Source organism: Panthera onca, chromosome A2, assembly GCF_046562875.1.
Source record: "Panthera onca isolate mPanOnc1 chromosome A2, mPanOnc1 haplotype 2, whole genome shotgun sequence".
NCBI classification, from domain to species: Eukaryota; Metazoa; Chordata; class Mammalia; order Carnivora; family Felidae; genus Panthera; species Panthera onca.
Window position 1 is genome coordinate 113861546 of NC_138340.1, and position 26469 is coordinate 113888014.

At 40.6% G+C, this 26469-nt stretch overlaps 1 protein-coding gene across 1 annotated transcript in view; it reads left to right on the top strand.

Annotated features, from left to right (window-relative positions):
- Positions 1–26469, top strand: part of DNAH11 (dynein axonemal heavy chain 11) — a 359440-nt gene that overhangs the window by 67474 nt on the left and 265497 nt on the right. Inside the window, exons 13-23 of the mRNA XM_060632677.3 lie at positions 2540–2644; positions 3018–3410; positions 11406–11738; positions 11962–12216; positions 12297–12466; positions 12710–12932; positions 17010–17126; positions 17261–17347; positions 21180–21338; positions 22709–22792; positions 24550–24708. Coding sequence (XP_060488660.3) covers positions 2540–2644; positions 3018–3410; positions 11406–11738; positions 11962–12216; positions 12297–12466; positions 12710–12932; positions 17010–17126; positions 17261–17347; positions 21180–21338; positions 22709–22792; positions 24550–24708 — 2085 coding nt within the window. The remainder of the gene's footprint in view (positions 1–2539; positions 2645–3017; positions 3411–11405; positions 11739–11961; positions 12217–12296; positions 12467–12709; positions 12933–17009; positions 17127–17260; positions 17348–21179; positions 21339–22708; positions 22793–24549; positions 24709–26469) is intronic.

A 26469-nucleotide genomic window follows, 5' to 3' on the forward strand; every position in this document is an offset into this window, starting at 1 on the left:
TTCTTACTAGACATGTCTCCATAGGCAAAGAAACAGAAGAAAAATGAACTATTGGGACCTCATCAAGATAAAAAGCTTCTTCACGGTGAAGGAAACTATCAGCAAAACTAAAAGACAGCTGATGGAATGGGAGAAGATATCTGCAAATAACCTATCAGATAAAGGGTTAGTATCCAAAATCTGTAAAGAACTGATTAAATTCAACACCCAAAAATAATTCAGTGAAGCAATTGGCAAAAGACACTTTTCCAAAGAAAACACATAGATGGCTGACACATGAAAAGATGCTCAACATCACTCATCATCAGAGAAATAACAAATCAAAACCACAATGAGATACCACCTCACACCTGTCAGAATGGCTAAAGTGAACAACTCAGGAAACAGCAGATAATGGTGAGGATGCAGAGAAAGAGGATCTCTTTTGCACTGCTGGTGGGAATGCAAACTGGTACAGCCACTCTGGAGAACAGTTGGGGGTTCCTCAAAAAATTAAAAATAGAACTACCCTATGACCCAGTAATTACACTACTAGGTATTTATCCAAGGGTTACAGGTGGGATGTTTCGAAGGGGCACATGCACCCCAGTTTTTATAGCAGTGCTATTGACAATAGCCTAAGTCCGGAAAGAGCCCAAATGTCCATCGACTGATGAATGGATAAAGAAGATAAAGAAGATTGTGTGTGTGTAATATTTCTCGGTAATCAAAAAGGATGAAATTTTGCCATTTGCAACAACATGGATGGAACCTAGAGTGTATTATGCTAAGTGAAGTAAGTCAGAGAAAGACAACTATCATATGACTTCACTCATATGTGAAATTTAAGATACAAGACAGATGAACATAAGGGAAGGGAAGCAAAAATAATATAAAAACAAACCATAAGAGATTCTTAAATCCAGAGAACAAACTGAGCGTTACTGGAGGCAAGGTGGGTGAGGGGGTAGGCTAAATGGGTAAGGGACATTAAGGAGGACGCTTGTTGGGATGAGTACTGGGTGTTATATATGAGTGACGAATCAGTAAATTCTATTCCGGAATTACACTGTATGTTAACCAACTTGGATGCAATTTAAAAAAAAAAAAAAAAAAAAGGAAAAAAAGAAAGAGGCAAACCAAGAAACAGACTCTTAACTAGAGAGAACAAACTGATGGTTATCAGAGGGAAGGTGGGTGGAGGCATGGGTGAGGTAGGTGATGGGGATGAAGGAGTGCACTTAATGTGATGAGCACTGAGTGTTGTACAGAAATGTTGACTCACTGTATTGTATACCTGAAACTAATTATCACACTGTGTGTTAACTAATGAATTTAAATAAAAATGTAAAAAAACAGGAATGTAGGAAAAACAGCATTATTTTATACATTTTAAATGGCTACATAAATAATATATAGCTACCACAGTAAATATGACTTTCCCTTGACAAAGACCTGAAGTTTGCTCGTGGAAGTAGGTGTTGGAAAGGTTGCAGTTCATGTGTTACTGTGAAGTGACGGAAGGAGAGTTCTCTGATACCAGGCAGAAAGTTGTACCCCCCTCCCACCCCTGCAGGTGAGTGGGCGTGGCTCCTCATGCGTGAATGAACTGAAGCCCTTGGTGGCTGTTTACATATGAGCATTTTGTGTATTTCTAAATGATTTTTTTTTAATTAAAAAGGTTTTTTTAATGTTTATTTTTGTGAGAGAATAAGAGTGTGAGCAGGGGAGGGGCAGAGAGAGAGGGAGACACAGAATCTGAAGCGGGCCCCAGGCTCTGAGCTGTTGGCTCAGAGGCTGACGAGGGCTTGAACTCACGAGCCGAGTCGTGAGGTCATAACCTGAGCCGAAGTTGGGTGCTTAACTGACTGAGACATCCAGGCGCCCCTAATTTTTAAAATTTTTATTGGAGAGCATGAGGGGCAGAGAGACAGAATTCCAAGCAGGTTCCACACTCATTGGGGGGCGGACGCGGCTCACTCCTATGATCCTGGGATCATAACCCAAGCTGAAATAGACACTCAACCAACTGAGCCACCCAGGTGCTCCGTGCCTATTTCTAAGCTTTCCAGTTGAGTTGGGTGCGGTTTTTACTTTTACCTGGTGTTTCTTGCTAATGAAATTGCAGATAAGCATAGACAAAATAGGTGGCATCCTCACTTTGCTAGTGTATCAATCACATTGGAACACATTTATGTTTTCAAAACAAACATTGTAACAAGAAGAAGGTACTGGGAAAACATTGAGGTCCGTTTATGGCCTTCAGTTTCACCTGTCCATGTGCACATGTTGCTGTCTTTTGCTTAAATTCTTTCCCTGACTGTGGGCCATAACCAGTGACAGATACCTTTATTATTTATATTTCCACATCATAAGGAATGTATGATTGTTACGCGTATGCTTAAAAAGCATGTGAAACAGCAGCCTCAGTCAGTTAAGCCTTGACAGTTTGAGAGTATTGTAACCATTGGATGAAATTTTAAGTGTTGGGATTTTAATGTGTGTTGAAAGAGAATGCTCTTCTTAAAATACATAATGATCCTTGATTTTCTTTTAAAAGCTAGTGGCTGTATTGAGAGAAGTGAAATACCTTTTGATGTTGAAGAAATCCAACATACCAGATTCAGCTTTAGCCATCTTCAAAAAAAGAAACACTATTTTAAAGGTTAGTGTTTTTAGGGTATTTTTTGAACAGAAATATTTTTTTTACTTGTGTTTTTCTTTTTTTATTTTTTTGAGAGAGGGAGAGTGAGCGTGAGCTGGGCAGAGGGGTGGAGGGAGAAAGAGAATCGTAAATAGACTCCACATTCATCATGGGGCCCGATGCAAAGCTTGATCCCATGACCCTGGGATCATGACTTGAGCCAAAATCGGGAGTCAGATGCTCAGCCAACCGAGCCACCTATGCACCTCTGAACACAAGAACAAATGTCTTGATTTGTAATTATTAACATGTAGACCAATAGTACTTTGATGCCTTTAAGATACATAGCTATAACATATTTGGCCCTTTTTGTTTGGGGATTTCCTTTGCTCAGTACATTGGAAATCTTGAACTTCTTGTGCAAGGATATAATAAGCTGAAGCAGACTCTTCTGGAAGTGGAATACCCTCTGGTTGAAGAGGAGCTGAGGGCCGTGGATGAGCAACTACAGGCAGCCGCGACGTCGCTGACGTGGCAGGATGACTGCTGGGGATACATTGAGAGGGTGCACACAGCGACGGCGGAATTGGCACACAGAGTTGAGCATGCGCGGAGCAATGTTAAAGCGATCCAGCAAACCATGAAGGTGTGGGCCGAGTGTACGCTTCTGCCCAGGAGGGAGCATCGAAGGGAGGCTGTCTTTACCTTGGAGGACAAGAGTGATTTGTTCTCTAAAAAGTACAAGCGAATTCAGGAAGATGGCTGCAAGATACATAACTTGGTGGAGGTAATTGCTTTTAAGGTTTTGAAATAGATTGAAGAGCTTTTCAATTAGCTGAGAAGGCAGCAGACCTACACAACCTTATAATGTAGGATTGTTTTATTAGGGTTGAGAGAGCTTTATGTGTGGTTTTGTTAAGCATTTAAAATGGAGAAATTTGTCTTGCTCGCCTATTGGAATGTGAGATATTTTCATGAAACACAAAGGCTAGAGAGGGGATCCTTGTGTTTGTCATAGCTACATGCTCTTCTGGCAGCTGTCAATAACTAGCATTGTTGGTGGGGTGCCTGTCTGTGTCAGCCATCTTGTCTGCGTCATCTCCTGCCACCCTCTCAACCTTCTAAGGGTGGTGATAGTAGTCACTCTTTTTTTTTTTTTTTTAACAAGTATTTGAATTTTTAAAACTATTCTAGAGTTGTCAATTTAAGAGAAAATAAAATAAAATAGAACAAGGCAGAAAAATAAAAGTAATCAAGCAAAAAGTCCCTTATCTGTTGGACCTTATATTCTAGTTGGAAAATAGAGACAATAACAAAAACAGAATAAGTCAATTGGTCATAGGATAAATGGTAAAAAATAGAGCAGGTAGGATATGGAATCATTGGTAGGGAAGGTGTACTTTTTAAAATTCTAGTTAGATAAGGGTTGGTGGGGGGTGGGAGGAAGGGGAGGGTGGGTGATGGGTATTGAGGAGGGCACCTTTTGGGATGAGCACTGGGTGTTGTATGGAAACCAATTTGACAATAAATTTCATATAATGAGAAAAAAAATTCTAGTTAACATTCAGTGTGATATTGATTACAGAATAGGATTCAGTGATTCATCACCTATGTTCAACAACCATTGCTCATTACAACAAGTGCCCTCCTTAATACCCATCACCCATCTAGTCCGATTTCCACCCTCCTCCCTCTGTCAACCCTCAGTCTATTCTCTATCATTAAGTCTTTTGTGATTTGTTTCCTCCCCTGGTCTTTTTATTCCCCCCGTTTTCCATATGTTCATCTGTTTTGTTTCTTAAATTTTACATATGAGTGAAATCATACGGTATTTGTCTTTCTCTGATTTATTTCACTTAGCATGATACATTCTAGTTCCATCCACATCATTGCAAATGGCAAGATTTCATTCTTTTTGATTGCTAATATTCCATTGTGTGTGTGTGTGTGTGTGTGTTCATGTGTGTGTATCACCTTTTATTTATCCATCATCAGATGAACATTGGGGCTCTCTCCATAGTTTAGCTTTTGTTGATAATGCTGCTATAAACATTGGAGTGCATGTACCCCTTTGAATCTGTATTTTTGTCTCCTTTGGATAAATACCTAATAGTGCAATTGCTGAATTGTAGGATAGTTCTAGTTTTAGTTTCTTGAGGAACCTCCACACAGTTTTCCAGAGTGGCTGCATCAGTTTGCATTCCCACCAGCAGTACAAGAGGATGCCCCTTTCCCACATCCTCACCAACACCTGTTGTTTGTTGTGTTGTTAATTTTAGCCATTCTAATGGGTATGAGGTGGTATCTCATGGTTTTGATTTGTATTTCCCTGATGATGAATGATGTTTAACATCTTTTCATGTGTTGGCTGTCTGGATGTCTTCTTTGGGAAAGTGTCTATTCATGCCTTCTGCCCATTTCTTAACTGGGTTGTTTTTTTGGGTGTTCTGTTTGATAAGTTCTATATTTTGGTTATTAACCTTTTAACAGATAGATGATTTGCAAATATCTTCTCCCATTCCATAGGCTGCCTTTTAGTTTTGTTGATTTTTTACTTTACTTTGCAGAAGCTTTTTATCTAGATGAAGTCCCAGTAGTTTATTTTTACTTTTGTTTCCCATTGGCAACATGTCTAGTAAGAAGTTGCTGTGGCCAAGGTCAAAGAGGTTGCTGCTTGTGCTCTCCTCTAGGATTTTGATGGTTTTCTGTTGGACATTTAGATCTTTCATCCATTTTGAATTTCTTTTTGTATGTATGGTGTAAGAAAGTGGTCCGGTTTCATTCTTCTGCCTGTAGCCATCCGGTTTTCCCAACACCATTTGTTGACGACTGTCTTTTTTCCACTGACTACTCTTTCCTGCTTTGTTGAAGATGAGTTGACCGTATAGTTAGGAGTCCATTTTTGGATTTTCTATTCTGTTCCATTGATCTATGTGTCTGTTTTTGTGCCCATACTATATAGTACATATATTATAGCTTTGTAATATAGCTTGAAATACAGGATTGTGATACCTCCAGTTGTGTTTTTCTTTTTTAGGATTGCCTTGGCTATTCAGGGTCTTTTGTGGTTCCATATAAATTTTAGGATTGTTTGTTCTAGCTCTGAACAATGTTGGTAATATATTCACAGGGATTGCATTAAATGTGTAGATTGCTCTGGGTAGTATAGACATCTTAACAATGTTTTTTCTTCTAATCCATGAGCATGGAAGGCTTTTTCATTTTTTTGTGTCCTATTCAGGTTTTTTCATAAGCATTCTATAGTTTTTGGAGTACAGATCTTTTACCTCTTTAGTTAGGTTTATTCCTAGGTATCTTACCGTTTTAGGTGCAATTGCAAATTGGATCAGTTCCTTGATTTCTTTTTCTGCTGCTTTGCTAGCGGTGTATAGAAATGTGACAGATTTCTTCACATTGATTTTATATCCTGTGACTTTGCTAAATTCATGTACTGCTTCTAGCAGTTTTTCAATGGAGGCTTTTGGGTTTTCTACATAGAGTATCATGTCATCTGTGAGTAGTGAAAGTTTGAGTTCTACCTTGCTGATTTGGATGGGGGGGTATTTTATACGAAGCGGTTTGAAACACTTTCTTAATAAGGTAGCAGTTCTGCATTGAACCAGAAGGGAAAGAGAATGAGCCATGTAGATATCAGGAGAAGGATGCTGTAGGTAGCAAAAGTACAGAAGTTTGAGGAAAGATCCTGGCCTGTCCCAGGATCAGTTAGAGAGCCAGCATGCCTGAAGCAGAATTCATAAGGGGAATAGTGGTAGCTGATAAAAGCTTAGAAGGGACTAAGGATCCATCATAGGGGATGGACAGGCCATTATGAGAAATTTGGTTTGTACTGGGAGGTGAAATGGCAGCAGAGACTCTCTGTTCCAAGGCTTGGCCTGTTGACTGTAAATCAGAGGTTGGGGAGCAAGGAGGTGGTAGGAGGTAGAGAGACCATTAGGAGATTAGTTTAATAATTCAGGCAACAATGGCTTGGGTCAGAATGGTAGTGATAGAAGCAGTCATGCTGGATGTATGTTGAAGGTAGAACCAACAAGATTTGTTGTGGTGAGTCAGGAGAGAGCGATGTCAAGGATGAGTTGAGATTTTTTGGTCTGAGCAACTGGAAAATTGGAGTTTCCCTTTAGTGATATAGGGAAGACTGTGAGAGAGTGGATTTTGCCTGAAGAGAGAGGCTTTGGTTTGGGCCATGTTAGTGAGAGAGGCACGCTCAAGGGGATATTTTGCGTAGGCTGGTACTGCAGTCGAGTCTGGACTTTTGGGTTAGAAGTCTAGGCCAGTGACACAGAGCTGAGAGCCAGGAGCATGTATGTTATATGGGAAGCCACAGACTTACCTGGGTTCAGGTAGGGATTAATTGTAGATAGAAGAGAGGCCTGAGGACTGACCTTGAAGTCATCCCTGAGGCCAGGGAGGAGGGCAAGGTCCAGCACAGGAAGCGGAGAAGGCCAGTGAAGTAGACGGAAAATCAAGAGAGATGCAGTCCTGGAAATCCCGTCAAGAAGGGATTTCAAGAAGGAGGAAGCTTTTGACTTTGTCCCATCCTGATTTATGACCGGAAAATGAGGGCCGAGACTGGCAGTCAGATTTTGCACCATGGGAGCCATTGGTGACTGTGACAGACCTAACTGAATAGAATGGAAGCCAAATTGGAGTGACTGACGAGAATGGGAGAAATGGGAACAGAAATCCGCTAAATTGAGGAGCTCTAGGGGGCGGGAACTGAAAACTGCACAGTGCCTGGGGCGTGTCAGGGATGGGGAGGATTTTATTTTATTTTGTTTTGTTTGTTTATTTATTTATTTATTTATTTATTTATTTACTTATTTTTAAATTAAAATGTTTTTTTAAAAATGTTTATTTTTGAGAGAGATAGAATGTGAATGGGGGAGGGGCAGAGAGAGAGGGAGACACAGAATCTGAAGCAGGCTCCAGGCTCTGAGCTGTCAGTACAGAGTCCAACATGGGTCTTGAACTACTGAACCACGAGATGGTGACCTGAGTAGAAGTCAGCTGATTAACCGACTAAGCCACCCAGGTGCCCCATTGTTTTGTTTATTTTTGATTAAGAATTTTAAAAGTTTATTTATTTATTTTGAGGGAGGGTGGGAGAGGAGGGAGAGAGAGAGAAAATAGGTGAGTGGGGGAGGGGTAGAGAGAGAGAGAGTGTGTGTGCGAGGGGGCGCATAATCCCAAGCAGGCTCCATGCTGTCACTCACAGTCTTATCTGGGGCTCAATTTCACGACAATGAGATCATGACCTGAGCTGAAATCAAGAGTCATATGACTAACCAATTCTGCCATGCAGGTGCCTTGGGAAGATTTTTTTTTTTTTAATTTTTTTTTTTAACATTTATTTATTTTTGAGACAGAGAGAGACAGAGCATGGCTGGGGGAGGGGCAGAGAGGGAGACACAGAATCAGAAGCAGGCTCCAGGCTCTGAGCCACCAGCCCAGTGCCCGACGCGGGGCCCGAACTCCCGGACCGCGAGACCGCGACCCGAGCCGAAGTTGGACGCTTAACCGACTGAGCCACCCAGGCGCCCCGGGAATATTTTTTTTTTAATTTTATTTATTTATTTTTGAGAGAGACAGAGACAGTGTGAGTGGTGGAGAGAGAGAGAGAGAATCCCAACCAGAGAATCCCACCGACAGTGCAGAGCCCGACATAGGACTCGATCTCGTGAACTGTGACATCATGACCTGAGCTGAAACCAAGAGTTGGACTCTTAACCAACTGAGCCACCGAGGCACCCCTGGGAGGATTTTATTTTTAATGCTGGTTGATGTTTTTGGGTGATAGAAGTTGATTGGAATGATCTAGGAGAGGAGAAATAATGACTGAGGAAAGTCTTGGAAGGAATGGGATTGCATACATACATGGGGATGTTGGCTGTAGACAGGAACATGGGCAGCTAATCTGTAGTGACTGGAGAGAGGACAGCAAAGTACAGGATTGTGGTGCTCACAGAGGGGCAGCTCTGGTGAGGGGAATGTGGGGAAGTTCATTTTTCATTCTTCATAAGGAAAAAAGAACAGGAACCAAAGAGCAAATTCAGTATTTCCTTCTGAGTGCATTTGTTATATGGAATCTCTATAGATAGACACGGTGCTCAGACCAGAGTCAGGCTGTCCTGTTGAAACAAGACCACAGGGAAGGTAGAGGGCCTGGTGGGTTACTGTGGCAGCAATCTAGGTGACAGATGGTTGTACCTGGACCGGGGAGGTGACTATGGAGATAATTAGGAGTGGTTGGGTTCTGCATATATTTTAAATTAGGTAAAACAAACAGAATTGGATGTGGAACATCAAAGAAGGAGGCTATTCTAAGAGTTTGATGCCCCTCAGCTGGAAAAATGAAGTTGCAATCCATTCAGACATTCAGGTGGGAAAGGCTGTGTGAGCAAGAGGACAGCTGAGAAGGAAAGATGTCAGTCTTAGACATTTAAAAAAAATGTTTCTTTATTTTTGAGAGAGAGAGAGAGACAGACAGTGTGAGCAGGGAAGAGGCAGAGAGAGAGGGAGACACAGGGTCTGAAGCAGGCTCCAGGCTCTGAGCTGTCAGCACAGAGCCCAACACGGGGCTCAAACTCACAAACTGTGACATCATAACCTGAGCTGAAGTTGACGAACAGACTGAGCCACCGAGGTACCCCTAATGTGAGGTGTCTGTCAGATGAGGAGGAGTTGTGGCAGCAGTTGGATTTACTAGTTCTGGAGTTTGGGAAAGGGCTGTAAACTGGAAGTGCCTGTGAAAAAGAAGTCGGTGGCCATGACATTTAAGCTCATGAGATCCCCAAGAGCTGTGTAGCTAGAGAACAGAAGTAAGTCAAGGGCAGGTCTGTGGGGAAACAGGGAGGAGGAAGAAGAACCTTAGGAAACAGGGAGGAGGAAGAAGAACGAGCCCAAGGTGCAGAAAAGGAACATGACACAGTAGGAGGAAAACCAGGAGAGGCTGGCGAATGAGGATGAAGACACAGAGTGAAGAAGGGGTGTGAAGGAGAACACACCTGCTCACCAAAATGTGACGTGTGGCGCACTTGATATGCTGTGTTGAGCGTAGTGTAGCAAAAAAAGAAAAACATTAATACGGGTTTCAAAGTTTCTTTTGGCTTCCAAGTTTGTCTGAAGTTTCTAAGTTTTAATTTTCCTTACTGATAACAGCTTGCTCGGACAGACTTTGTCGCGGCTTTCTTTCTTTGATTGCTGCCTGTATGAGCATTCTAGGGCTGCGGTAACAGAGTACCACAAATGGGGGGCTTGTAATGTCAGAAACGTATTCTTTCACAGTCTGAAGGCTAGAAGTCTGAAAGCAAAGTGTGAGCAGGGCTGTGATGTTTGGAAACAGGTTTGGAAAAGACCTGCCCTCCGGAGTCCAGAGGTCCTGTTTCTAGTTCTAGCTTAGTTGCTAACTTCCTACCCCTGTGACACTTGGTATGTCTTAGGTCTTTGTTTTTATATCTTTAAAATGAAGAGACTTAACAAGATGGTCTTTAAGGATTTTTGTGTTTTCGGCTCTAAGATCTATATTTCTTCTTTCTAGTGCACACAAAGGAGCCGAGACTGCTATGTACAATTGCCCAGGATGTCTACTGCACAACTCCAGGGTAGTGGGTCACGTATACTACAGATATATACGGATATGAATAGTCCACCTGGATGGGCAAGATAGCATTTCTCAAAGGAGAGGCCCTTAAATTTGTTTGAGGGCAAGAAATCCCTCAAAGAACTTTCTAATCTTGGCCCATTTTTATCACCTCTTTATTTCTGGTTCTTGCAAGTAACACACACCTTTGAATCCTGGATCATATATCCACAGTAGCAAAAGATCAAAAAAAAGCAAAGAGTATAGTCTGCCTTGTAACCAGCTCTTATTCCAGGGTCTCCTTTTGTCTGTGCTCTCGTTTCTGAGTTGGGCCTCTGCTCTCTGGACTGTAATGCCTATGTAACCTTTGCCACTCAGAAAGGTGTCTCTGGAACCAGCTGTGCTGCCCACCTGATCTTTTCAAATCTGTGTCCTTAGGTCTGCCACACTGTATGCCCCACCTCTAGCAGTCTTGATGCATATCTGTGTCCGACCCTGTCATGCCCTACTGCCTATTCATCACTCACACTCGGGAGATGTTGAAGTAGAAGAACTTAATATTGTTGAAGCACAAAGAGAGTTTCGACTTCACCAAGCCTGTTTTCCCCAAGCTGGGTTACTATTCCGTAGGCGACTTATAGGTGCTTTGCACAAAGTGTTCTTTGTGTTTTGGTTAAACCAACGTAAGTGAACTTATAATAGTGGAACAGTGAATCTCCAAGAAAGGCCTGCAGGACAGAGCGCTTTGCTGACTTAGTGACCTTGGATGTTCCAGAACAGTGTTCTCTGAAGGGCCAGTTTGGGGAAACCTACACCTTGGGCCCTGGAAGACCATGTCCTAGGCCCCTTGGAGTTAGGGACAGAGCAAGAACTTGAGCCTATGTCCAATACATACAGAATGTGTTCGGAACTCAAGAATTTCTTGTTCGTATTTGAAGATGCAATTTTCATAATTATTTTTCCTTTAAAGAATGACTTTTGAATGTATTTTATAACTGATACAAATGTCACAACAACCTGCTTTGATTTTTACTATTTAGCTTAAGGTTCTACAACCTAGCATTTAAATGTCCCTGACTTGTGCAGGAGCAAAATATTTTTTTAACAAAATATTTAAACGTAAAGCTTTCATGTTTGTACTCACTGTTGTTTATACTCCTCTGTTAATATTTACATTTGTAGGAAAACAGGAAGCTCTTCAGAGCAAATCCTTCTCTGGATACGTGGAAGATTTATGTAGAATTCATTGATGACATTGTGGTGGAAGGCTTTTTTCAAGCTATCATGCACGACTTAGATTTCTTTCTGATGAATATGGAAAAACAACTGAAACCTGTGCCGTTTTTTCAAGCACAGATGATCCTCACGCCCCCTGAGATTCTGTTTAAACCTTCTTTAGAACGAGAGGCTGGGGATGGCTTCTATGATCTGGTGGAGGGAGTGCTATGCAGTAGTTTCAGAATGTCTGCCCAGATGAAGCGGGTGGCAGCACATCTGGAAATCGCCGATTATCAGGTATTTTCTTTGTAAATGGGTATTTATGTTTTGTTAATGATTCAAACATAAATTGAGGTAATGGGGAACACTAGGAAGTGAGACACTGGGAAACGACAACACGGTTTTTGATTGATTGTACCAACTGCTCTGCCATTGAAGAATTTCAGTGAGTAAGTTCTGTTGCATATAGTTGATGAAGCGAGGTTGCTTTTAATAAACCCTTGGCTTTCCTCTCATTTAGAATGACATGGAGAATATGTTAGGCCTGGCAGAAGTCAGGCAGGAGATAATGAACAGAGTGGCAGACGTCATCAACAAAGTCTTGGACTTTAGAAATACCCTGGACACATATGCTTACCTCTGGGTTGATGACCGATCCGAGTTCATGAGGCATTTTCTCCTGTATGGCCACAGTATGTCATCTGAGGAGACAGGTGCTCATGCAAACGAAGAAGTCCCCGAACAACCACCGACTCTCCAACAGTTCAGAGAACAGGCAAGGAAAACCATTAGTGTTTAAGGTACTTCTTTGCTTTTGACTGAACTGTTAAAGTCATTTTTTTTTTCTAATTATAGATTGACATTTATGAAGCTTTGTATGTTCAGATGAGCAAGTTTGATGACTTCAGAGTGTTTGATAGCTGGTTCAGGGTGGACATGAAGCCCTTCAAAGTGAGCTTGCTGAACATTATTAAGAAATGGAGCTGGATGTTTCAGGAGCATCTTTTGAGATTTGTCGTAGACAGGTAGCCTTCTTTGCTTTGGTATTTGGAATTACAACTCTGAACAGCTGACTGCTTTCTAATATTGAGATAAAAATTTTAAGAACATTAAAACTGCCGGTTTCTTAACAGAGATAACGAGTGATGTTTAAATAGGTAAATAGTGACCATAAGATTCTATCAGAAGTCTTCTAAAGGTTTTAATGCGCTTAATTTGGGTTTGCATGTCTTTGTGTGTGTGCATGTATATTTCTGTGTATTTAATAGTCTGAATGAGCTACAAGACTTTATAAAGGACACAGATGCTGGACTTCAGAGAGATTTAAGTGAGGGTGATCACGATGGTTTGGTGGATATCATGGGGCATCTTCTGGCGGTAAGAAGCCGACAGAGAACTACTGATGAACTCTTCGAACCACTAAAACAAACCATCGCACTCTTGGAAACCTATGGCCAGAAGATGCCTGAGCAAGTCTATATTCAGCTGGAGGTAAGCGTACTGGTAAAATAACCACAATTAACTTAAGTTGAGCACCTACTTTAGCCAAGCTCTTTACATCCCCTCTCTTATACCATCCTTTAACAACGTATACTGTAGACCCCTGCTTGTATTTTACAGGTTAGGGATCTGAAAAAGAGTTAATATATTTTTCAAAGTCACACAAATCGTAAAACCAGCCAGCACAAATCTAGGAGTGTTTCATGCCAAAATACTCCATCTCAACTGCTGTCCTTCACTGCCTTCTTATTGGACGGTATTTAGGTAACAGCCTCGGAGTTGCTCTTTGGAGTTCCACTTTACCTTGACTTTAAGACCTGAAATATATTCCAGTTCTCTTTCATTGAAAGCTGTCTGTCCGTTGAGAGGAGTCCTAGTCTTTGGAAGCCTATTATGGACGCTTTAATAAAGAATAAAGCACAGGGGGCGCCTGGCTGGCTTAGTCAGTTAAACGTCGCACTCTTGATTTCTGCTCAGGCTATGACCTCACAGCTTGGAGCCTGCTGATCTCTCAGAGAGATTTTTTCTGTCCCTCTGTCTCTGCCCCACCCCCACTCTTGCTCTCTGTCTCTCAAAATAAATACACTTAAAAAAGAATAAAGCCCAATTTGGTTGGAGAAATCACTGTTTTCTGAATAGGAGTTGCGTGTTGTCCTCCTGTTTCTGTCCTTTGGAAAAACGTGGTGGCTGCTCTGTGCCCAGTGCTGAATGAAGTTGTGGTAGTTAGAATTAAAACCACGAATCAAGAGCTCACAGTTCCCATGCCTATATCGGAGTATTGGAGATCATATATTTGCATCATCCACCAACTTCCAGGATGGACTTAGGTTTCACCTTGCACATGTGAATAGTGGACACATTAATGTAAACACACTTGTATTAAATTCTAGCTCAGAGAGTAGAGTGTGGAACCCAGACGTAGATTTGATTTTGAGTACCGTATGAGTTCATCCCATCTGCTTGTCTCAGAGCATGCTCCCTCTTCAGGAAAATATCTCTCCAGATCCCTTACATTTAACATTGGTACTGTGTCCACTTCCCCCACTTTTTCTTTTTTTGAGGTGAAATTCACCGTTCGCATGACATAAAATTTATCATTACAAAGTACGTGGCATTTAATATGAACGTAAGGTTGTGTAACCACCACCTCTCATCTCCATACCCTTTCATCACTCCGAAAAGGACGTCCATGCCTATTGGCCTTCTTTGCCCATGACTTCTCCCTTGCACTCTGCCCCCAGTCCTTGGCCCTTGCCAGTCTTCTGTTTCTGTGGGTTTACTTCTTCTAGATACTTCCTACATGGAATTGTACAATACAGGGTATTTTGTGTCTGGCTTCTTTCACTTGGCATAATATTTTTGAGGTTCATTCACATCGTAGTATGTGAATGCTGCTTTCTTTCTCGTGTCTGAATAATGGTTACATTGTATTTATATCTACCACAACTTAAGTCTTGATGGACATTTGGGTGGTTTCCATCTTTTGGCTATTATGAGTCGTGCTGGTGTGAACATCGGTGTACAAGTAACTATTTGAGTACCTGATTCCTTTTTTTTTTTTTTTTTTTTTTTTTTTTTTTGAGTACCTCCTTTCAGTTTCTTGTGGAACACACTTAGAAGTGGAATTGCTGGGTCCTGTGGTGATACTAAGTTTAACTTCTTGAGAAACTGCCAAACTTCTTGCAGCAGCTGCTGCATTTTATCTCTCTCATTTTGTTTTGTGAAGATTGAATGCAGCAGTGTATTTACAAGCGTTATCTTGATTACAGAGACCATAAAGAATTAATATGTATGGATTGCTAAGTTCTATTTAACTATAAAATTGCCATGAGAACTGAAACCTAGTTAGATATGGAGTGTGGTAAGATGTGGATACAGACACGCATAGCAAGAGTGAGAGATGAGATAGTTGTGGGGCACAGTGTAAATGTTTGTTTTTAGAGAGCTTTGGATATTCTTTCAGCCGGATCTTGGATCTTACTATATAGAGAAACCAGTGGTAACACAGATCATGTAACCACAGCTTCTAGAATTTCTGTTTTAAGAGTTTGGCTCATTATTTAAGGTTAATGCATTATTGAAAACACTGGGCTTTTTAATATTTCGAAAGTGGGCTACACTTTTAGCTATGTGTGTGCCTCCATCCAGAGGAAAAATAAGACTTAAAGGCACTACAAAATACATGTGGAGGATAACAGTGCCCCAATCTTATTTTAATTAAAGTAGTTTGTGATACTGTTTCCTCCTCATAATCATTAACAGTTATAACATTGTCCAGATGCTAGCCTGTGCTTGATTCTAGGCTAAGAAGCCCCTCCTTGTGGCTATGTCCTTACTCACTGTCTACAATAAGGTCTGAGGCTAGACTAAACTTTAATGTATAGCTTTTATTAAGTCCCTTCCTTGTTAAGAAGCCTTCAGTGACTGCCTTTAGTTTCTGAATACTGTCTCATTTCCATACAAGCCTCACCCCAACCTGGGCTGGTAATCTTACCTGGCAGGATCTCCAGGGAGCTCCTGCTCATCTCTGCCCATTGCAACCCGGATATTACTTTGAGCCACAGAGTCAATGCTAACTCATTTTGGGAATCATATCAGTTAGACTTTGGAGATCATCTGATCTTTTGGTTTTCAATGAAAATCTATTTTTATCAAGCAGAAGCTTATTCGAAATCCTAAATATGAAGCAGGTAACAGCAGGTCTGGTGTAGTCAATAAGGGTTAAGGGACACAAGCCCAGGGATGTGACTTTTGCACCTGTTACTCCGGAAAGTATTCCAGGTGATATTTGAGTTCCATGGAATCAATGGGAAAAGGCAAGGTGAGACTGTACGGATGAGGGTGCTGAGTTTTGATGAGAAGGGTGGAGGAAGATGATGAAGGACAAGGACGTTTAGAACCCAGGTCTCTTGGTTCCTGGTCTGTTCTGGCAATTGCTGTCAGGAAAGTTGCCTTCCAAGAATTTTGTTTCCATAACCCCTAGACCTCCTGATGGAAGTTAACATATTCCGTCATATGGAATAGTTCTTGAGAGCCTCTCATTCACTCTGATGGATTACAAAACAGTTTAAGTGGAAGAACGTATGTTATCTTTGTGGTACCCCTCCCCCCACGTAGATACAGTTGACACTTAGCACAGCGTCCTTCTCATAATTGGCAGCTACCCACTCAATCATTCATCAGATATTTATTGAGGGTTACAAATAGTCTTTAGAACCTTTGTTTTTGCTCTCGAGCTACACAAGTAGAGTCCCCTAGGGGTGGTTTTGTATGACACAACAATTTCAGTGTCCCAAGGAGATCAGAAAAACAATGCTCAGTTAGTCTGGGCACAAGGAATGCTTTTCAACAGTGGTTCTCTACAAGGGCTCTTCAAAGAAGATAATTTGTTGACCAAATAGGTTGTCCTGTTTGCACTGTAGTCAGGGAGTACAGGGTTGAGTTGCTACCTGGACTGTTTATTGCCGGTTTTGTCCTACATCAAGTAGGAATTAACCTTCTCTTCCCTTGGCTTCTTTTTACTTCAGAAATCTGGGACAGTTACAGCGAGCCTAACCTAAAGGCTCGAACTGTCCATTTAGAGAAAGGACACAAGGAGCTTTGGGAGCTAGAGGAAAATGTGGGCTTAGATTGATTCACGTTTTCCTCTCTGTCCCACCAGTTTCAAACAATCTTTCTCCACTTGCTAAATTGCTAAATCTGGCTCTTTTTCCACTTGTTACACAGCAAGGAAATCCTTTCCAGAGCGCTTTAATTTTATTCCCTGAACAGCAAAACAATTTGGAGATTGGTGTGTATTTTGAAAAGATTTTCGTTTATTCCGAGAGAAATCTTACACCAGACGACAGCCCTGGTTTATACTTGGAAGACATGGATCCACTGGCACCAGGGGGTCAGCCTGGCTCTGAGCCTTCTGGCCACTTGAATCTTTCTGGGGATAAGCATCTTCTCTTCTGGAAGAATGAGATGTCCTGGGTTCATTCAAAGAGGCTGGGATCATGGAGTCTTGTGGAGTTGATTGGATTGAAGCATTGAGGTAATTTCCCATTTGCACCTTTGTGTTTACAGGAATTACCTGAAAGATGGGAAACGACCAAAAAGATTGCAGTGACTGTCAGACATGCGGTCTCACCTCTCCAAAATGTCGAAGTCACGCTGCTGAGGAAAAAATGTATTTCTTTCGATGTAAGCTAACTACCAAGTTTTGTGGGTATTTTTGTTGGTATTTCCCCCCCCCCCCATTTTTAAGAAAGATTTTACAAGAATAATTGAGGCTGTTGTTTGAGATTCACTGTCAGATTTTTTTCTGTCCACATCAGGAAAAGCAGGCCGAGTTCAGAGAGAGATTCAGACTCTATGCTCCTCTCCGTTTTAATACAGAAAATCCGTACACTGTGCTTGATAAGGTAACGCTGATCTCAATTATTTTTTGCTACGATAGTTATTTTAGAAAGTCAAATTAGATACTGCGATATTTTGCCTTAGTTTTGCGGTTAGTTATCGCAGTTGAGAATTAACTATTTAAAACTGGTTTATGAACCTTTCTCCCCAATAGTGATTTAAATCCTGTCTCCCAAAACCGCCATCATTATCCAAGTAATCATGTTTGTGAAAGTAACAAAAATGACTATTTTTAAGCACTTACTATATATATGTGTCGAGAACTTTAAGCATATTACTTCATATTCTTTCTTCCAGTTCTTACAATATCCCCATGATACAGCTTCTGTTCTCCTTTTTTCAGCTAAAGAAACCATCGTGTGTAATTAAGTAACACTGGAGATTACAGTTAGTGACAGATTAGTGTTAAAATTCTACCTCTCTAAATTTTTTTAAAACAGGAATTTTAACCGTTTTGTTGTTTACCATGTGATACTTGGCTAGTGACTTTTAACCATGGTTAAAGAAAGCTTATAACTTATTCCTTACTCTGGATAGAAATATTAGTCCTGCAGTCCTCATTCGTAATGAACTGCATTATTACAGTGAACCCTTAAGAATGAGTATTATGGACAAATAATCCAAAATGGTGAATAGTTTGCTTGAGGCTTGAAAAAAATGTTTTAAAAGTTTATTAGAGGGGTGTGTGGGTGGCTCAGTTGGTTGAGTGTCTGACTTTGGCTCAGGTCCTAAACTCACGGGCCGTGGGTTTGGGCCCTGCATTGGGCTCTGTGCTGATGGCTCAGAGCTGGATCCTGCTTGGGATTCTGGGTCTCCCTCTCTTTCTCTCTGCCCCTCTCCATCTCACGCTCTGTCTCTCTCTCTCTCTCTCTCTCTCTCTCTCTCTCTCCCTCTATCTCTCAAAAGTAAATAAACATTTTTTAAAAATGAAAAAAAAAAAAAAAGAAAAATAACAGAAATTCTTAACCTAGTGTCTAAAATAAGAAATGAGTTGGTGAGGTTTAGATTCAGGAACGGTGAATCTTTCTGAGATCTTCATGGAGACTTCCATCCTCTTTTTACTTCATGCTGGAGATGGTCTTTACTCCTTAGACTGGTATAAAACTTACAGCTTGTACCTCTCTGTCCAAATTGTAGATTGAATTTAGTTATAACTGCCTTAAAGCCTTTCAGAAAACACCATTCTGTAGCAGATCTTCTTTTTTCACTTGGCTAAAGAAAAGTGGTTAATGTATTCACTGTGGGTTAGAATATGCTAATAGAGTTGTGGAGTTTTTAAGGATTCTATGTGAATTGCAGGTGGTCTGAACAGATTGTGGAAGGGGAGACATTTTTACTTGACTAACCAATGTGCTGTATGTAAACATTTACTATAGTTATTTATTGAATCCTACCATTTGCATGCTATAATATAACAGCATATAGTTAAATATTTAAAAGTCAGAGATATTTATCCTTGTACCTACAGAATGTGTTGAGGGATGTTTTGAATATAGTAGGGCTGGGTTACCTTTATTTTGAAGTCATTTTCGTGTGTGTGGCTCATACATTTAATACTCCTCTAACTGGATTCATCCCAAGGCATTTAGGTGCTTATTCTGGGCTGGTAGTAGACCCTAGCATTCAAGGCACTTCACTCCATGAGGCAGAAAACCATTGCCCCTTCAGGATCAGAGGGAGTGGTATGGTGAATTTCTCCTTTATAACAGATTCCTCGGTAAACTTACATTATGTGCTCTTGTTTCTTCATATCCAAAGGTACAGTAAATAGTTGAATTAACATTACTAGGTATATATATTTAGGAATAATTTAGTGTAAGTAATCTAGGAAAAATGACAAATAAAAGGGCTGTTTACTTTGGGGAGTGTGGTAGTCTAGACATTTAGAAAATCCTTTTGTAAAACAGATGCTGAAACATGTTCAGAAATGTGCAACTTTTTTTTTAGGTTTATTTATTTGAGAGAGAGAGAGTGTGAGATGGGGAGGAGCGGAGAAAGGAGGAAGGGAATCCAAGCAGGCTCCACGTTTTGAGCATGGAGCTCGATCTAGGGCTCCAACTCGTAAACTGTGAGATCACGCTCTGAGCTGAAATCAAGAGTTGGACGCTTAACTCATTGAGTCACCCCAGGCACCCCTACATGTGTGACTTTATATCTATTGCTGAGTTCCCAAGAAAGCTCTGAAGGGCAGGGAAAAAAAGGAGTAGCTGAATCTCAGATGGAAAGCAGAGGCAAACAGAAGCTTCTGCTGTAGGAGTAAATGAAACGTTTATACCAGGGGACACAAAAATTCCTGGGAGAGCGTCAGTACTGGTTACACAGAGGGCCTTAATGACCATCTGAAGAATAAATTAATTGCAGTATTCATACAAAGTCACAAATGCAGTATTCATGCAAGGTAGTAGTTACACAGTAGTAGAAATCAGTGAATTTCACAGAGCCTCACGACTATGGCTCAAAGCAGGAATTGAAATGTCTTAATATAGAGTATAAAGTTATTCACATAAATTTCAAAAAAAAATTTAACCTTTTAGCATTTAGCAGTACCTATATATATAGTAGAAATATAAAGATCAGGGGAATATTAAATAAAATTTGGCAATTAAATTTGTGGTGGGAAGGAAGGGAATAAAACTGAGGAGGCCATTAAAAGTTACCAATAACATAGTCCTAAGCCGAGGGTACGCACACACCCCACACCTTGTTATGTGCATGGAATTTTTCATAATAAAAAAAATTGGTAAACTGAGTCATAGCATTGCAGTTCTTGGTTATAAAGACATAACTTGTAAAAATGAAATACATGTATAATGAGAGAAGATTGAAGTGCTCATATTCTTCTTGATAGAGTAGGCAATTGGGAGAGTTGAAACCTGAGGCCCAGAAGGATTAAGTATGAGTATTGAAATTTAAGAAAACCAGAAGAACTAAAGTAATGTAAGAGTTGGGTATTGAGAGGAGGCTGGGAGAAAATATAAAGTGGAAAAACAAAGTTAAGTCCTCTTTTTGCAGAGCCAGTAACCTAGCGTAATGTCTGAACTTGATAAATGAAGAAGGAGCAGCTTGTGCATGGAATTGGGAGTTGGAGAAATGGCACCCAGAAGGATTGGAGAGAGCAGCAGCTTTTGCTGCGTTACAGGCTCTTCTGTACTCCTCTAACTTTAACCATGTGAACACACTACAGTGTTAATCAAAACTAAAATTAAGAGTTGGCTTATCAAGAAAGAAAAAAAATGACTCCGTTTGTATTTGGCGTAACACAGACATACATGCATAGACGGGATGGTAGCTCAGCCTTGGGAAGGATAATTGTACAGTGAAATTTCTCCTGCTGTGCTGTTTTTATCTCCAGTGTTTTATTCCATGAAGTCTCTTCAGTACATTTTGTACTACTGATAATCTCTAGGATATTTTTTAAATCCGAAAGTTCTTTTTTTAAAGAAGTGGTTTCTTCTTAAGTGGAATCTTCTAGAGCCTCACCATTTGCTCTCCAGCCAAGTCCCCGGCTATAAAATGAAAATCAAGAGAAAAAAATTGTACTCATAGAAATCTGATGCAAGAGCAAACTTTGCTGAAGCATGTAGGGAGCAATATTGGTGACAGGTTTGTCTTTATTAGTGGTCTACTCTGAATTTTTGAGTAGCTGTGAGTTTGCTTATCAAAAACCTCCATTTTACCAATACTTATACTGCTGATTTCTTTTAATGTTCATTTTAAAATGAAGGTTGCAAATGTTAACATAACTGGAGGTGTATAGAACCACGTGGCTTCTCTTTCTCTGGCAGTTCATTGGATGTTAAGGGTGTTTGCGTGCGTGTGTGTGTGTTTTCTCCTTAGGCAAATCAGGAGCTTGAAGCATTGGAAGAAGAAATGTTGCAGATGCAGGAATCTACCCATCTTTTTGAAGTGGCTCTTCCAGAGTACAAACAAATGAAGCAGTGTCGCAAAGAAGTAAAATTGCTCAAGGGACTCTGGGATGTCATGATTTATATCAGAGTAAGACACTACTTTGTGTGTGTGTGAGTGCTTTTGTATAAATAGGCAAATTTTAATGTCCGTATCATTTTGTAGGGGTTTTATAATGTGAAATGTGTGTATCATATTCCCCTCCCCTTTGAATTAGAATTTGTGTATCTCTTAGAAGATTCTTCTCTGAATCAGGTTTTTAAAAAGATTTTTAATTATTTATTTTGAGAGAGAGAGCACAAGTGAGTGGGGGGCAGAGAGAGAGAGAGAGAGAAAGAGAGAAAATCCCACGAGGGGCAGAGAGAAAAGGAGGGAGAGTGCAGAGTCTGAAGTCCCAAAGTGGGGCACATGGTCACTCGATGCCTGATGTGGGGCTTGAACTTGTGAACCTCTAGATCATGCTCTGAGCCAAGTTGGATGCCTCAATTGACTGAGCCACCCAGGTGCCCCTATTTTTAGATCTGAATGGAACTGTGTGTGATGAGTTGACTGCTTCAAGTTCTTTTCAGGGATTATGTGGGATATAAATAAAATTAATATATAACTATATAGTATGTGTATATGGTTACTTGTGCATGCAGATTCATGTATATCCTCCTACTTACATATACATGCATCTATAATGGACCTGACTAAAGTTAATTTATATACTGTTAATTCATTTACAATCTTCAGTGGGAAAATACATTCTGGGGAAGTAGGTATATTGCAACATGTGTTATACATAATGTTCTGTGAGGTTAGTTGAGAACCATAGAAAGAAATATACTGGGGTGCCTTGTTGGCTGAGTTGGTTAAGCATCCAGCTCTTGATATTGGTTCACCTCATGGTCTCACAGTTCCTGAGGTGGAACCTTGTTTTGGGCTCTGCTCTGACAGCATAGAGCCTTTTTGGGATTCTCTGGTTTTTTCTCTCTCTCTGTGCCCCTTTCCTACTCATGCATGTGCATTCTCTCTCTGTCTCTTTCAAAATAAATAAAAAAGGAAGAAATATAATAAGGGACCTAGAATATGGTCAAGAAATTGATGAGTGTCTTAATAATGTTGTAAAATTGTCTTATGAAAACTCATGTTAGATGTAGAGTTTTAAAATCTGGAATTCATGGTAATATACTTATCAACTCAGAGTACTCAGGATTAAATGATGATGGTATGTATATGGAATTTGTCATTGTGACTAAAAATTAATACATCATCATGTTTTCACCTTAAGTTTGATAGGTCCTGACAACTTTTTTGTTTTGCTGATACCGAAGTTTTGACAAGTGCAGTTAATATTTAAATAATTGACTCTTCACTGGATGATGGAATCACTGTGTATCATCAGTTTATATATTTTGCTGTGGAGACTTGATTTCACCAAATGTTGTTGACACTTTTATCTGCCTGTGCGTTTTCAGAGAAGCATTGATAATTGGACTAAAACCCAGTGGAGACAGATTAATGTGGAACAGATGGATGTAGAACTCAGAAGGTTTGCCAAGGCAAGTTCCATAACTGTCGATTACAACCATTTATCTTTCTCAGCACCACCTCCTTCCATCTTGCCTAACCGAGTGTCTGGTATATTGGGCTGGGTGTCCTTATTTACTTCAAACAGGATGATATGAGGCAGTACTTTTTTTTTTTTTTTTTTTTTTTTTTAACTCTGAGCTAGTTGCATTTCTAATCGAGGCTCCCTTTTTGTGAATGGGTGGGTGAAAACATACTAGGGCAAATGAATCTGTGAGTAGCAGCTATAATCTTGAGCTAGCTTTGGCTTTCTAGAATGCAGGATGTTAAGATTATAAGTACCAGGGCAGAGGGGTGCCTGGGTTAACTCAGTTAAGCCTTTGACTCTTCATTTCAGCTCAGGTCACGATCTCCTGGTTCATGAGTTTGAGCCCTAAGTCGGGCTCTGTGCTGACAGTGGGGAGCCTGCTTGGGATTCTGTCTCCCTCTTTGTCTGCACCTCCCCCGCTCTTGAGCGCATTATGCGCTCTCCCTCTCTCTCTCTCCCTCAAAATAAAATAAACATGAAAAAACAAGTACCATGGCTGAGAGGGTAGGCTTAAGAAAGGTTTTGAATTCTTTCTTTAGCAACCATTATTTTGTATCTTAAAAGATACCCTTTGATTCTGAAATTTGGGGCAACTAATTGAAGTATGCCACTTGTGAATTTATATGGAATACTGTGATCTTTATTGACTCTTCTGATATCCCAGAGGGACTCAATATATACAGAACAGACCTTATTTGAATGTAGTGCTTTGATAGCTAGTCCCCATAGCTGTATGCCCTTTAAAGAAGGTAGAACCTCTTTGGATAAGCCAAAATGCACAGAAGTGAAAGGCAGTTAAAAAGTGTCAGGACTTTTTACTTTTTTGTTAACGTCTTTGTGTTGATCCCATCCTGTGCTCGGCTCCTACCAAGGCTTTCCGTTTTTTCCCCTCATATTATCCTTATCCTAAAGACCATAACAAAAATGTCCCATGATTCTTTTGGATGTCAGGGGGTCAGCATATGCCATTACTGTGCTTAGGCCCCCCATTTGTCTTTGCTACAGTTTGATTATCTGACTTCAGAGAGACACCTTAATGCCCACTATCAGCTGAAGCCATTTTTTTGTTTTAATAAAGTGGCATTGTCCTTTTCTTTGTGCTGAATTGTTTTATTATGGGTTTTCTCATTCACAATTTTCAATGTTGTTTCATGGGCCAAGAAGACAGCCAAGTCAGGGGCCCTACTTGATACATCTTAAAACCATGAAATATTTAAGTGCCAAGGAACAAACATTCAATGGTAGCCAACATTTCAGGGCTGCCATTTAAACAAGTCAGGTCTTTGAAGGAAGATCTTAGTAATTCAGGTTAACAATCTCTGTTTTCTGCTTACTTATGTTTCCAGAGGAGATGCTCTTCTTTGCAAAGGTCCTGGAAACTCTCTTAACTTGCCTATATTTAATGTCCTATGGGTTTCCTCATGGGATATCCAGTTAGCGCCTATGAATAAGAAACCAGTGAATCTAAGTGGCTTGTACGTAGATGACTCATACAAATGAGAAGATCCTTTCTATTTCTCTGATTTTAGTCCTTAACCTAGGGGCTTAGATGCTTTCGCTCTTTAGTAATTCAGGGAAATATATATTTATTCTTCTATAGAAGACAAATTATAAAATACTATTATATCTGAAGATCTGTTTTTTTGCTTTTTTTTTCTTTTCTTTTTTCTTTTTTCTTTATTTTTTTTTACTTTTCTTTAGGAAATCTGCTCACTAGACAAGGAAGTCCGTGTATGGGATGCTTACTCAGGCCTGGAAAGCACGGTCAAGGACATGGCGGCCTCCCTGAGAGTGGTCACAGAGTTACAGAGCCCTGCTCTCAGAGACAGGCATTGGCACCAGCTGATGAAGGCCACTGGGGTGGGTTTCCTAGGTCTTGTTAATGGAATATTTTTGTGACTGTTAAGTGTTATTCCTTGGTTTACGTTGTTTATCTGGAATGAAGTGGGATTTGTGAGAAAGCTTCTGGTCAAGGGATGCCTAGGTGGGTGGCTCAGTCAGTTAAGCATTTGACTCTTGATTTTGGCTCAGGCCATGATCTCATGGTTCATGCATGTGAGCCCTGCATTAGGCTTTGTGCTGATAGCAAGGTCCCTGCTTGGGATTCTCTGTCTCTTTGTTTCTCTCTCTCTCTGCCTCTATCCTAGCTCCTGCTTGTGCTCTCTCAAAATAAATAAACATTTAAAAAAAAAAGAAAGACTTGTGGTCAAACGGGGGAGATCAAGCTCCTTGAGTTAGGACCAACAAACTGACCATGCGGAGATCCCATTTCAGCCCCTGCTGTAGACTGAATGTGTCCCCCAAAATTCATAGGTCGAAGCCTAAATCCCCACTGTGATGGCATTTGGAGGTGGGGATTTGGGGAGATAATTAGGTAAGGAGGGTGGGGCTCTCATGAATGAAGTTAGTACCCTTAGAATGGGATGGAATGACCAGAACCCTCTACCCTCTGCCTTGTGAGGGTACAGCAAGATGTTAGGCATTTGTAAACCAAGAGAGACTTCAGCAAGAACCCAACACTGTATCAGAGGACTCTCGTTAGGATCAAACGAGATCATGTGAAGGCCTTGTATGGAGCACAGCATGGCTAGAAAGAACCTCATGGTTGTGGAGAGGATCAGAGGGTATAAAAGTGAATTCAGGGGAGAGAGAATTCTGAAATTGTGATTTCTTCCCCCCACCCCTACCCTAGGTCATTTAATAATGATGGCCTTTTGGGGCACCTGGGTGGCTCAGTAGGTTAAGTGTCCAACCCTTGATTTTGGCTCAGGTCATGATTTCACAGTTCTTAAGTTTGAGCCTCAAGTTGGGCTCCATGTTGACAGTGCAGAGCCTGCTTGGGATTCTCTCTCCCTCTCCCTGTCCCTCTCCCCCCCCGCCTCTCTCTCTCTCTCTCTCTCTCTGCCAGTCCCTCACTTGCACATATGCTCTGTCTCTCAAAAATATATAAATAAACCATAAAAAAATGATGGTCCTTTGATAGTTTTGATTTTATTGGAAAGCATGAAATGATTTCTCATGTATCCATGAGACTTGAGGTTATATTTTCTAGTCTTTCTGCATCTTAAGAGCAGATGTACCAACTTTTTTTTTTTTGGGGGGGGGGGGAAGGTGATCTTTAGGTGATCTTTAGGAAGGTGATCTTTAGGAGTTCACACACTGATGAGTGTGTTGTCTCTTAGGCACACATTGTGAAGAAAGGCTCTCATGACTTGAAAGCAAAGTTGGCGCAGTGGGGAAGTTGAGGAAGGGGACAGTCAGGTGAAGTGGGCATAGCCTAGGCTTTATTCATCCAACCCGAACAATAACTCTGGGATCTTGGTCTAGTTACCTGTTCTCCATACCCCACTTGTCTCTTGTATGAAATGAAAATAATGCTGTAATGCCTCCCAGACGGATTTAGTTAAAACATTGGAAGTGAGATTATATACATAGATGAAGTAAGTAGCAAGTTTCAGTTAACTGCCCTTGAAGCTGCTATTATTATTGTTACTATCATTATTACTGCTATGCTTTCCATAGTCTTTTAGACTTTGGATAATTAGACTTGGTAATTGATTGATTAATATATTCATTCAGAAAATCTTTATCAAATCTTCCAATATGTGATAAAGTATGTGT